The sequence below is a fragment of the Marmota marmota genome, unplaced genomic scaffold (assembly GCF_001458135.2).
Source record: "Marmota marmota marmota unplaced genomic scaffold, marMar, whole genome shotgun sequence".
Classification (NCBI taxonomy): Eukaryota; Metazoa; Chordata; class Mammalia; order Rodentia; family Sciuridae; genus Marmota; species Marmota marmota.
Genome location: NW_026000037.1, coordinates 801,364 through 812,466, shown reverse-complemented (window position 1 = coordinate 812,466; position 11,103 = coordinate 801,364). Strand labels below are relative to the sequence as shown.

General features: G+C 52.4%; 1 protein-coding gene across 1 annotated transcript in view; it reads left to right on the top strand.

Moving 5' to 3' along the window:
* Qrfpr (pyroglutamylated RFamide peptide receptor) overlaps positions 1–9,243 on the top strand; it is a 27,457-nt gene extending 18,214 nt beyond the window's left edge. The window contains exons 3-6 of the mRNA XM_015479000.2: positions 2,436–2,497; positions 5,995–6,230; positions 7,273–7,370; positions 8,074–9,243. Coding sequence (XP_015334486.1) covers positions 2,436–2,497; positions 5,995–6,230; positions 7,273–7,370; positions 8,074–8,474 — 797 coding nt within the window. The 3' untranslated portion in view covers positions 8,475–9,243. The remainder of the gene's footprint in view (positions 1–2,435; positions 2,498–5,994; positions 6,231–7,272; positions 7,371–8,073) is intronic.
* The last annotated feature ends 1,860 nt before the right edge of the window (positions 9,244–11,103 follow it).

Genomic DNA, 11,103 nt, shown 5'->3' with positions numbered 1-11,103 from the left:
GGGCCTGCAAGCCCTGGGTGCCTGGAGGCGTGCAGACTGCCCCCCCATTTGCCTCTAGCCCCCCATCTCTCCTCAGGCCTGTCCCAACACTGACTTCCTGGGGACACCTCTCAGGCAAACTTACCTCCCACTCCTCTGTGGAAGCCATGCCCTCAACCTTCAGCACCTCAGCTGTCAGCCTGAGGTGAAAGGCACTGAGCTAACAAGGGCAGGCAGGTCCCCAGGGGGCAGGGGACATGTGGTCAGAGGGCAGAGGACAGGAGGGCTGCCAGAGGTGCACCTGGCGGTGAGTGCACAGCAGGAGGCTTCGGCTGTGAGAGAGCAGAGTGGGTCCTGGATGCCCAGTTGGCTCCAGCTGCTCCTGCTGCTCCCGATTAGCTGCCATGGTGAACGTGCCACATGCCAAGTGGCACATTTGAAGTGCGTCCTGTTGCCTGGCACAGTGACTTGGGAGAACTTCCCCGCTCAGTCATCCATAGCTGGATGGGCTTCACACTGATGGGATTTATGCTGCTAAATCAACAGAGGCCCAGGAAGCAGCCGAGTGGGCATCAGAGAGAGCAAGTTTTACTACTATATCATGTGAAAGGTGTCAGCAAGCATTTATTTCTGCTATGACAATTTAGTTAGTATTGGATTGTGGAATTACAGAAAGGATTCCTGAGGGCTTTGCAATCCTAAACTTATCTTAAATAATTGGAAATGAATGGATGAATCAATAGGGGAAAATCCATTAGTTTCAGTTATCTTCAAATTTATGCCATGTCTTTCCTATGAAGGATTCAAAGGTCTCTGGGTTTTTGATAATTGACCACCTTGTAGCATTAAAATATGTGAGGTGGTGTGGTGGGGAGGGGGACGAGGAAAGGGACACACGGAGGCAGTCACCAGGCAGGAAAGGGAAAGAGGAGATGGGTCTCGACACACGGAGGCCACGCTGACAGTGGGCCGGAAGCATACCAGCTTCAAGGTCCTGGAGAGCAGCAGGTCCTATGGTCAGAGACACACGGCCATCGGACCCTGCTGCCTGACAGCTCCCCACAGGTGGTTTCTCCTGCTAGTGCACCGCCCTGTCAGTCACACCTGGGTCCTTGGCCTTGTGCCTCCTTCTAGCTGATGCTGCCCTCCCAGGTCCCAATTGGGGACCTCCCAGAAGTGGTCCTGGGTTGTGTGAGCCTGTCCCTCTCACCCTGCGCCTTCCATCCTGGGCTAGTGGGGAGCCCAGGAGGACTGGCAGTGAGCCAAGCCCAGGAGACTCAATTCCCCCAGAATTTGCTAGGGATGGGAAAAGGACTGGACACTGGGCAGCTCCACACGACTAGAACCCAGTAGATGTGGGGGAGGCCGGAGTGCAGAGACGCTCTGGAGCCCCAGAGCCACCTGGGATCATTAGGTGGGGAGGACGTCTGCCCACGGTGCCAGTTCATGGGTCTCCTCTAACAACCCTAGTGTGGCCCGAGTCTCAGCTTCTTGGAACCCAAGGAATGTGCTGTCTTATAATGACTCGCCGGGTGAAAGAAAACCAGAGTTTGATTTCCCCCAAATCAAAGATGGCCCTTGGTTTTGGCCTCTTCTTGATTTGTTAATATTCCTAGGCTGAAATGCTCCTGGGTAATTACACCGTTTTTCTTCTTTGCTAAGAGCCTATCAGAAAGGTAATTCCTCTCAACAAACTCACAATGGGGGGCAGGGTATTTAGAAAGGGCGGCTGGTTTCTAAAGTCACAATTATGTGTTTCCTGGGTCAGAAAACAGTGCCCAGGTTATGTGGCTTAACATAACGCAGTTTAGATTCACGAAGAGAAGGTGGACGTGGTCTGGGGCGGTATGGAAGTGGCTAGTCTGTTCAGCAGACATGGGTCAGCTCTGGGTCAGCTCCCACCGAGGGCCAGGAACTTTCCCTGGAATTTTATTTGGGGCAACAAAACAGTAAATGGATCGTCCTCGACCACGGATGGACGGTGAGGACTGGCTGGCCAATGCTGGTACACGCAAGGGGGCAGTGCAAGGGGTGTGGAGCGGGGGGCCTGTGTGGAGGAGGGGCGGGGCGTGGAGCAGCAGGGAGTGGGCGTGGAGCAGGGCGTGGAGTAGCTGGGGGTGTGTGCGGAGTAGGGGTGTGCAGCACAGGGGTTCGTGGCGAGGAGCAGGGGGCGGGGCGCGGAGCCGCTCAGCAGGCGCTGGGGTTCAGGACGCAAACCAGCTGCCCAGAGTAGGGTTTACCTTACAGACAAGAGAACGTTATTAAGGAGTTTTTAACATTTAAAACTGGTGGAGGGGGCCAAGGGTTGAGAACCCATGAGCCCACTGCGCTGCCCAGGGCAGGGGAGAAGGAGGATGGTCGCGGGGCGTGGTGAACAGGGAGTCCTGGTGGCCCGACCCTCAGCGCCTTGTAGTCCTCTCAGCAGAGCCCCTTCTGATGACTTCTGCATTCTGCAGGTGTGGTCTGGCTGGTGGCGGTCATCGTGGGCTCCCCCATGTGGCACGTGCAGCAGCTGCAGGTAGACTTGGGGCCGGGCTGGTGACGGATTGTTGAGCCATTTCTCACCCCTCTTAATTGCAGTCATTTTCTTTCCTTCAAGAGCATTGCAGAACATTTGTGTGACCTCAGTTATTTCACAGGAAGTCTTTTAACCCGAGTAAAATAAGACTCCCCCACTCTTTTATCCAGCTCTTCTTGATATTGTGAAGATTTTAATTTTAAAATAAACATTTTTAAATTTACAAGGTCACTTAATGCATTCCACAGCAAGGTGAGCATGCCGGTGTCTCTCCATGTCATGCGGCATTTTAAGAGTTCAATGATTGCTTTAGATTTTTCTTATATTTTTAAATCACATAAAAATTTGTTTTTAAGATTGTCTACTTAGTTCTTTCTTACCTGCCTCTGTTCATTGACAAACTGAAACTGGAAATATGTCAAGGGATCATCTCTGTGACTTCCCTCCCACACCTTGTCCGACAGGCCCACCCGGCCTGGGCTTCAGGGTAAAGGGAGCAGTGTGTTCATTGCAGGTGGCCCAGCCTGTGGCTGTGCCTCAGTGTGTCCTGCACAGGGAGCCTAGCACAGGCAGGCTTCAGGGACAGGATGTGCACAAGGCAGCCTTTAAAGGGACATGCCCTTTGTGCTGTGAATAGAGGTGGGCAAACGTGAAACTTTAGGGCCAGCAAGGATGTCAAGTGGGCCCCAAGATAATGGCACAGTTGGAAAGTAGCCAGTGCTTTTTGGGTTACGAGGGGGGCTGGGCTGAGTGGGCTGGACTGTGTGGGTGAGAGCACAAAGCCGCTTCGTTCCATTTCTTGCTGCCCGAGTGGACCCCACAACTCCTCCAGCCACTCAGGTGATATTTTCCTCTGGTCACTTTCAGCCCCTTGTCAAACACCATGTCCGGAGACAATCACATCACTTGCAGTCAATTTAAACGTTGCCTTTCCCTCCGCTTGGAATGATTTCAGGCCCAGAGCTGTGAGGGGCTGTGGTCAGCTCCTTCTCTGCCTCGACTCCTGTCTCTCTGCCACCTCTCTCTCCTCGGGAGCCCATAAAGAGGGCGGGGAGATGGAGGGCAGAGGTCCTCTGAAGGTGGTGCCCTCTGGGGATGGCTGTGGCCTGTGATAGACTCTTTGGTCCCTGGGTCTCCCCAGGATACCAGCACTGAGGCTTCTGATGGCTTCCCTCTCCAGCCAGCTGCTCAGGAAGACCCCTCATGGCCACACAGCTTGGACCACAGCTCCTGCAGCTGACCCGACCCTTACCTCAGCAGGAGACGTCAACTTTCCCCTGCTGTGGCCAAGTACCTGAGAAAAACCACTTGGGGGGAAAGACTTATTGGGCTCACACTTTCAAGGGTTTCTGTCAGACAGCTCCGTTGCTCTGGGCCTGATGTAAGGCAGAGCATCATGGTGGAAGGGTGTGGCCCAGGGAACCTGCTCCTTCTCGGAAGCCAGGAAGCAGAGCGAGAGCCAGGGACAAGGTACAGTCCCCAGGGGCACTAAGGACCCACTCCTTCCAGCCAGGCCCCTCCTGCTGCAGTGTCCACGTCTCCCGGTACTCCCTTCAGCTCCGAGTACCTCGGTGGGTCGATCCGCTGAGAAGGTCAGGGCCTCTTGGTCCAATCCCTTCCCCAAAGCCCCACCTCTGGCCATTGCAGATCAGGCCAGCCCTTCAGCAACTGAGCCTTTGGGGGATGTTCCATGTGCAGACCATGACCTGGAGTGCATTTCTAGCCGATGGGAGGAAAACTCGACCCACCAATCTCTTCAATAAAATCATCTTATTGTGTACTCTACATTTTAATGGATTTTAATGTATAAGTCCTTTGTTTAGTTTGAGAGAATGTGTACTGTATGATCTAATTGGCAAAGCTGCCCTGTCGAACCCAGATCAGCCAAATCAGATTTGCCTGCTGTTCGATTTCATTTTTGAGGGACTATAAGTGCATTAGTAGGGCCACCTTCTTGCTCCTGGTTTCCACGGGGACGGGCAGCAGCTGTCTTAGCACTACTCCTGAAGTTCTGGGCCTTGCTGTCTGGTGGCCTCCCAGGAGTGATGTCTGACAGTTTCTGGGACCTGGAAGCAAGGAAGTGATTAAATCAAAGTTATCGTCCCTTCTGCCCCCTCACTGTGACCTGTGAATTCACAATGTCCCAACGTTTGTCAAAATACCATCTCCCCAAATGCCAGGCCTTACCCTGAACAGAAACAGGCTTTGACAGGGAAGCGAGAGGTCCTGGCATGGGCTCTACTGCCTGGTCCAGGGCTTCACTGACGGCCACAGTTGGTGCTCGGTGTAGATTTGAGTAGGGAGAGGGTAATTATGAAAGAGGAGGTGAGAATGTGGGCCCAGCATGTCCCAGCCCCAGGACCAGCCAGAGCAGTGGAGGACCTGGTACGGGTGTCACAATCCCATCCAGGTGTGCTGTTGGAAAGCCTGGGCTTGTCCCACTGTTGCAGAATCCTGTGTGGAGGCCACCAGTCTCCCATGCAGCTGTGGGATGTAATGGGAGGTATCCCCTTTGACCCTCTAAGGTCTGCTTACCTGAAGTCGGAATGAATTTCCTTTTTTAATCCCATTCCTGGGGAGAATTTTTCCCCCACTAAATGTTACTGTTCCTCGTTGTATTCCCTCAACACCTGGATGAGAACTTAAATTTTCTTACCTTTTCAACGGATGTTGATGATTAGTGACAGAGTTTGCTGGGAGTGCAGGCAGAATATGCCTGATACCTAAGTGTTCACCTGGAACACTCCAAGGTGGTCGAAGTGGTTTAGACAGTTGGACAGATTCCCTCATTTTTATTCCTGTCACTCAGACATGACTTTCAAATGTGCTATAAACGTTTAGTTGGTCCTGAAATGAGCCCTTTTAGTAACCATTGATGTTGTCATGGTTCCTAATAATGTTTTTGAATGTACAAGATGAGTCTGCCAGAAACAGTATGAACATGTCGGCAAATAAATACAATCGGACAGGAGTTTGAATCCAATTTGCTTTTTATCTCAGAATTGACTAGTAGCCCTTTTGATCTGTTTCCAAGCAACCGGATCATTCTACTATGAGACTAGTAAAACATGTGGCTCTCAGCCTCTTGCTAGGAAGAAGTCTGAGGACTCCCAAGTCTGTTTCCTCAACAACTAAGAAAGAAAAGTCTAATTGATTGGTTCAGTGAATATCGAGCTAGCTGGCATCTGATGCAAAATGTTTTCAACATGAACTTTATTAATTGTGCTTTTTCCAGCCAACTGAGAACTCGTAGCCAGGGGAATAAAAGTTGAGAAAGATAGAAAATGAAAATAAAAGCACAAAACTCTTAAGAACTTGAGCAGTTGTGTGGAAAACACTTCCTAACCAAGCAGCCGTGGAAAAATGATTCCGGGGGACCCGCACAGCGGGGCGTCTGGGGGGCTGAGCAGGGCTGCGGTGTGGCTGCTGGCTCTGGGCCGCGTCTGTCCTGTGGGTGCAGATGCTGGTCCTCCTAACCGTGTCCTTTTTCTGCCAAGATCAAGTACGACTTCCTGTACGAGAAGGAGCACGTGTGCTGCTTGGAGGAGTGGGCGAGCCCCGCGCACCAGAAGGCCTACACCACCTTCATCCTCGTCATGCTCTTCCTCCTGCCCCTGCTGGTCATGCTGGTCCTCTACAGCAAAATCGGCTACGAGCTTTGGGTCAAGAAAAGGGTGGGGGACGGCTCCGTGCTTCGGACTATTCATGGGAAGGAAATGTCCAAGATCGCCAGGTGGGTCCCAGGCTACGTTCCTCTCTAAGTGCTTTTACTCAGTTATGCTGGGGTGGGACATTCGCCAGGGCTCCCAGAACCCCTCGTGATTTAGCCAACTCAGATTTAGAGCATGGCTGGCCTGTAAACCCTCAGGTTTTATGAGACTGTGCTGAGGCAGGAAGAGCGAGATTACCCGCTCTGAGGTCAAAACAGGCGCTGTGGCTGTAGATAGAAACATCCCTGGGATTGGGCACACTGCTACATTTTTATCTATGTGTGACGATGATGGCTTGGCCGTCGCTAAGGGCTGGTGCCAGGACCTGTGGTCCCCGGGGGTCTGCCCTGAAACTCGCCAGCTGTCATGAAGACCAGCACCTGGAGAGCAGGACCTGCTCTCCCCAGACGTCCGAGGGCCGGCACAGCCCATCCTTAGGATGTCACTCACATACATCAACAATGTGTACCGGTGCTTTGAAACTGGAGCACGTTATTGTTAAAAATCAGTATTATTGATATTTTATTTGTACCTGAAGTCTGTACTTTTGGGTTTTATTCACGCATAGCAATTTTGAAACACAGTTTACTGGTATGGTACGTGCAGTCCATATATTTTATCTTACGGGGAGAGGCCTGGCTATTCCACGGGTTCCAAGGGGCCAGGTGTGCAGTGCCCTCTAGTGCCCATCTGTGTAAAGACCTTGCTCCCTAGACGTAATAAAGGGTTGCATGTTTGTTCCGTCCTTGGGCTCACACATTTCATAAGTATTTACAGTTTCCTATCACGGGTATGAATGCTTTTCAACATGCCGTGAATAAAAGCTAGACTGCCTAAATTCAAATCCAGAGTGCCCCCTCATTGGCCATCTGACTCTGCAAAGTAGTTCAGCTTCTCTGTGCCCCTGGCTGCATCTGCCCGGGGGGCTTGTTGGGAATGTGAGTGGCATATTCTTGCCAATCACTAGTCGAGTACCAGCCCACAGTGAGCACAGGCTGTAAGGGTTGCCACCAGCTGGACACCTTTGCCGGCCGAATGACAACCCGTGTTTCCCTGTGGGTCCAGGAGGAAGAAGCGAGCCGTTGTTATGATGGTCACGGTGGTGGCCCTCTTTGCCGTGTGCTGGGCGCCATTCCACGTGGTTCACATGATGAATGAGTACGGTGAGTGTCTGTGCTGGGCGAAGGGCTTTCTTGCTTGTGGGCTGCTAATGGGCCATGAGTAACTGGGATGTGTTCTCTCCACTCGGATAATCAAATGCCCGACATGGAATGCAGGACCTTCCTGGGAAGGACCGCCAGTCAGTAAGTGACAGGCAATTAGGCACAACTGTGACCAAGCTGTCCCTGATTACAGAAGACAAAGAGACGCTTTGAGACTCTTCTCCCCCGGGACCCCGTCTCTTCTCCCTCTTTAACATGGGCGAGGTGGCACCTCATGGACCTTCTTTATTTGGAACTGGCCTTCCCGGCATAGTGTAGTAAGGCCGAGGATTTCAGCCAGACTCCCTCAAGGAGTCCTCCCTGGCAACCCAGGATCCAGTGTGGGTCTTGGTGTGATTGTGTTCCTGGAACACCAGCAACATTCACAGGTGACTCTTGCTCTAGTTGGCAGGATGCTTGGAGCATTGGGTTGAATGACAGTCCCTGTGACAGGCACCAGGCTACGTGTGTACGACTGTTTCCCAAGAATGCAGCCTCGTCCCAAAGGTCATTTATTGAGATACACGTGCCTCCCCAAGTGCTCTTGAGACTTGTGGGCCTCTGCCCCTTATGTGAATGTAAGTTTGTGGTGAAGACGGGCCAGGAGCAGCAGTCTGTTTTATTCATGGTAAAACAAGCATTCTGAAGTGCTGCTTTATTTCAGGTAATTTCGAAAAGGAGCACGATGAAGTCACTGTCAAGATGGTCTTTGCCATCGTGCAAATCATCGGCTTTTCCAACTCCATCTGCAATCCCATCGTTTATGCGTTTATGAACGAGAACTTCAAAAAAAATTTCTTGTCTGCAGTTTGCTGTTGCCTAGTAAAGGAACCCTGCTCCCCAGCGCAGAGGCCTGGGGACTCAGGGGTCACGATGATGCGGAGGAAGGCAAAGCCATGTGGGAGGCAGAAGTCTGTAGAGGAGACCAGGGTGGAAGCCTTCAGCGGCGGCCACATCGAGGTCAAGCTGTGCGAGCAGCTGCAGGGCCCCAGGAGCCTCAGGCGCCCGCTGGCCCTCCTCAGCCCCGAGCTCTTGGAGAGTCCTGCTCTGGGCAGTGGGCATTAATGGGGTGGCTCCCGGGGTCAGTGTCCTACAGATTGCAATCTCAGGTTATTTTGAGCCATGGTCAGAGACTTTATTTTTAAAATGATGGCAAGAAGGAAAATCAATTTTTCCAGTTAAACTTACCTTGCACATGAAGACACCATTTTGAAAAAGTATTAGAGCATCCTGGTGATCATTAAGGTGGTCTTTTAACTATCGTGTACAATGACCTTTGTTCGTGGCTAGCAGTTTGTCCCTGTGCAGTCAGTGGACTGTGACTTTCTGTGAATTGCTGCACCTTCTTCCTTGACCGCCAGGTTAACCAGTGGACGCCACGCTGGACTGTTCAGTGCCCTGGTGGAGTTGGTGTGGTCTTTTGCACATGAAGTCTGTGCCATCAAGTCAAAGAAGATGGAGAATCAGCGAGACCCAACACAGGGGCGATGCCTGTGTTGCCGCTTCTTGTAGCTGTGGAGGGACCACTCTCTGGTGGTGGCTGTCACCTAAACTCTCTGTCTCCCTGTATTCCCTCCCTTCTGCAGTCCCCGGGAGCTCAGTGTGGAGAGGGTGGGAAGGCCCCTGTCCTGAGCTCCTGGGCTCTGCGGCCTGTCCCTGCTCTTGTGTCTCATGTCCCCTGAGGTCCTGACTGCACAACTTCCCTGTGTCTGTCTTATAACTGTGTCTCTGCTTCAAAGAAGAGTTGGGGTCCCATTTGCTGATGGACTGTGAAGTATCGAGACCCCTCTAACAGTCTCCACTAGTGTTTCTGCCCCTTATTTTCACTAGCAGAATGCAGGACTTTTCCTACATACAAGAGATTTTCTGCGTAGGAAGTAGACGAGGGAGGTCCACACCACACCCGAGGGATTTTGCTGTGCCCAACCCAGGCTGACACCCAGAGCTGGGTCAGGTGGGGAAATGGAGTCCCCATTCATGTTCCTTCCTCCAGCCTCCTCGAACCCAATCACCTTCTCTCCAGAATTCCGACTCCTGACTGTCGGGGACCCCAGGCCACCATAGGGCCCCACATTTCCCCTTTAATGTCTGTGATTCCTAGAGTCCAGTGTCCGCCTCATGGCCAAGGAGGCTTTCTGCCCCAGTTTTGCAGCATCCACTCTTCCAGCGGGGTAAAGGGAAGGAAGGGAAGTCCAGCAACTCTCAGGACCTTTTAGGATTTGAGCTTTAGGATTTGGGAACCAGAGAACCCAGGCCCTTCAAACCCTTGAGTTACCTTCGACTTCATGTGTCGAAGCATGTGTGAAAAAGACGAGGAAACCGTGTGGTGGTGGGAGCCCTGCCGAGGAACCACGGGGAAGTAAAGCAGAGGAGGTGGATCATGTGTGGTTAACTGCCTGTCCTGCCTAGTTGTCCTGTGACAAGACACTGTCATTAAACACTGAACCATTAGAAGTGGGTCAGAGTCACGGATGTGGGCATCGTCATAACTCCAGGCCTGGTGCACACGTGCTCTCTATTGGATGGCGAAACATGGCTGGATCAACAGCGCTGACCTTTTCATTATCAGTTTTAAACTTCTTAAGCCCTGCAGAGCTTGGTCTAGAAACATGCAGGTGTTAGTGACCACAGACGTTCACCTCTGCTCACGTTTGTGTGAGGTGGAGGCACAAGTTGTCCTGGAAGCCGTCCCGCTCGTCCTCGACACACACACTCGCCTTGCTCTGTTAGAAAAGTTCAGGGAGGAGCAACGTTGGGCCTGTGACTGAGAATTTACTTCTCTTGGCCAAAGGTCTGGGCCCCGTCTGGACCCTGAGTGGGGAGGATGGTGGGGTGGCTTGGGTTTGGACGGGCCCTGAAGACTGGGCAGTGACCACCCTTCTCCCATCTCCCAGCCTCCCAGTGCCTCTCAGCCCTGTCTTCCGCCCCTGCACTGCTTCCCCATTGGTTCTCCTCGCGGACCTCACTCATTTCACCCGCCTGGTTTTCCTTTATCGGGGGCCTGGAGTGAGGGCTGCAAAGGTTTCCTGGAATCCAGGGTGTAGGACTGAGGTACAGAAAATCGTCTTCCATGTAATCAACATGGGGTAAGACATCAATGAAAGCAGGAAAAAAGGTCTGTTTCACTGCTCAAACCTATAGTATGAATGTTGAGAGCCACAGCCCAAGGGGCCCCAGCAAACTTCCAGCTGCCGGCTGATGATTGGCTCACAGCGGCCCCAGCAAACTTCCAGCTGCCAGCTGATTGGCTCCTCTGCGGGGATGCTCATTGGGCTGTTTCCCTGCCCTTTCAGACCACGGAGCTGCTCATTGGGGGACTTTTTTTGGCTCCGCCCACGCGACCCAGCCAATCAGCCTCAAGAGCAGGAGGATTGTGGGAGGTGGAGAGGCTTGTGGGAAGCCGGTGGTGGCAGTTGGGCTCTGAGGGTGTTTCCTGAGGAGCTGTGTGGTGCGGTGTGTGTGGTTCTAAAAATAAAGTTCGTTTCTTTTGACAAGTGGCTCCTGAATTGTGCCCAGCCAGACTGCAGCATTTGGTGGCCCGCACAGGGAATGCCTGAGGGTAAGTGATAAGATAAACTGCTCGCCCCTGAGGGCAGGGGGAGAGGATGGGTAGCCATTTTAAGATTCTTCTTTGGTTTTGTTTCGCTTTTGTTTTAAGTTGCCTGTCCCTGGAGATGAGTGAGACGGAAGAAAA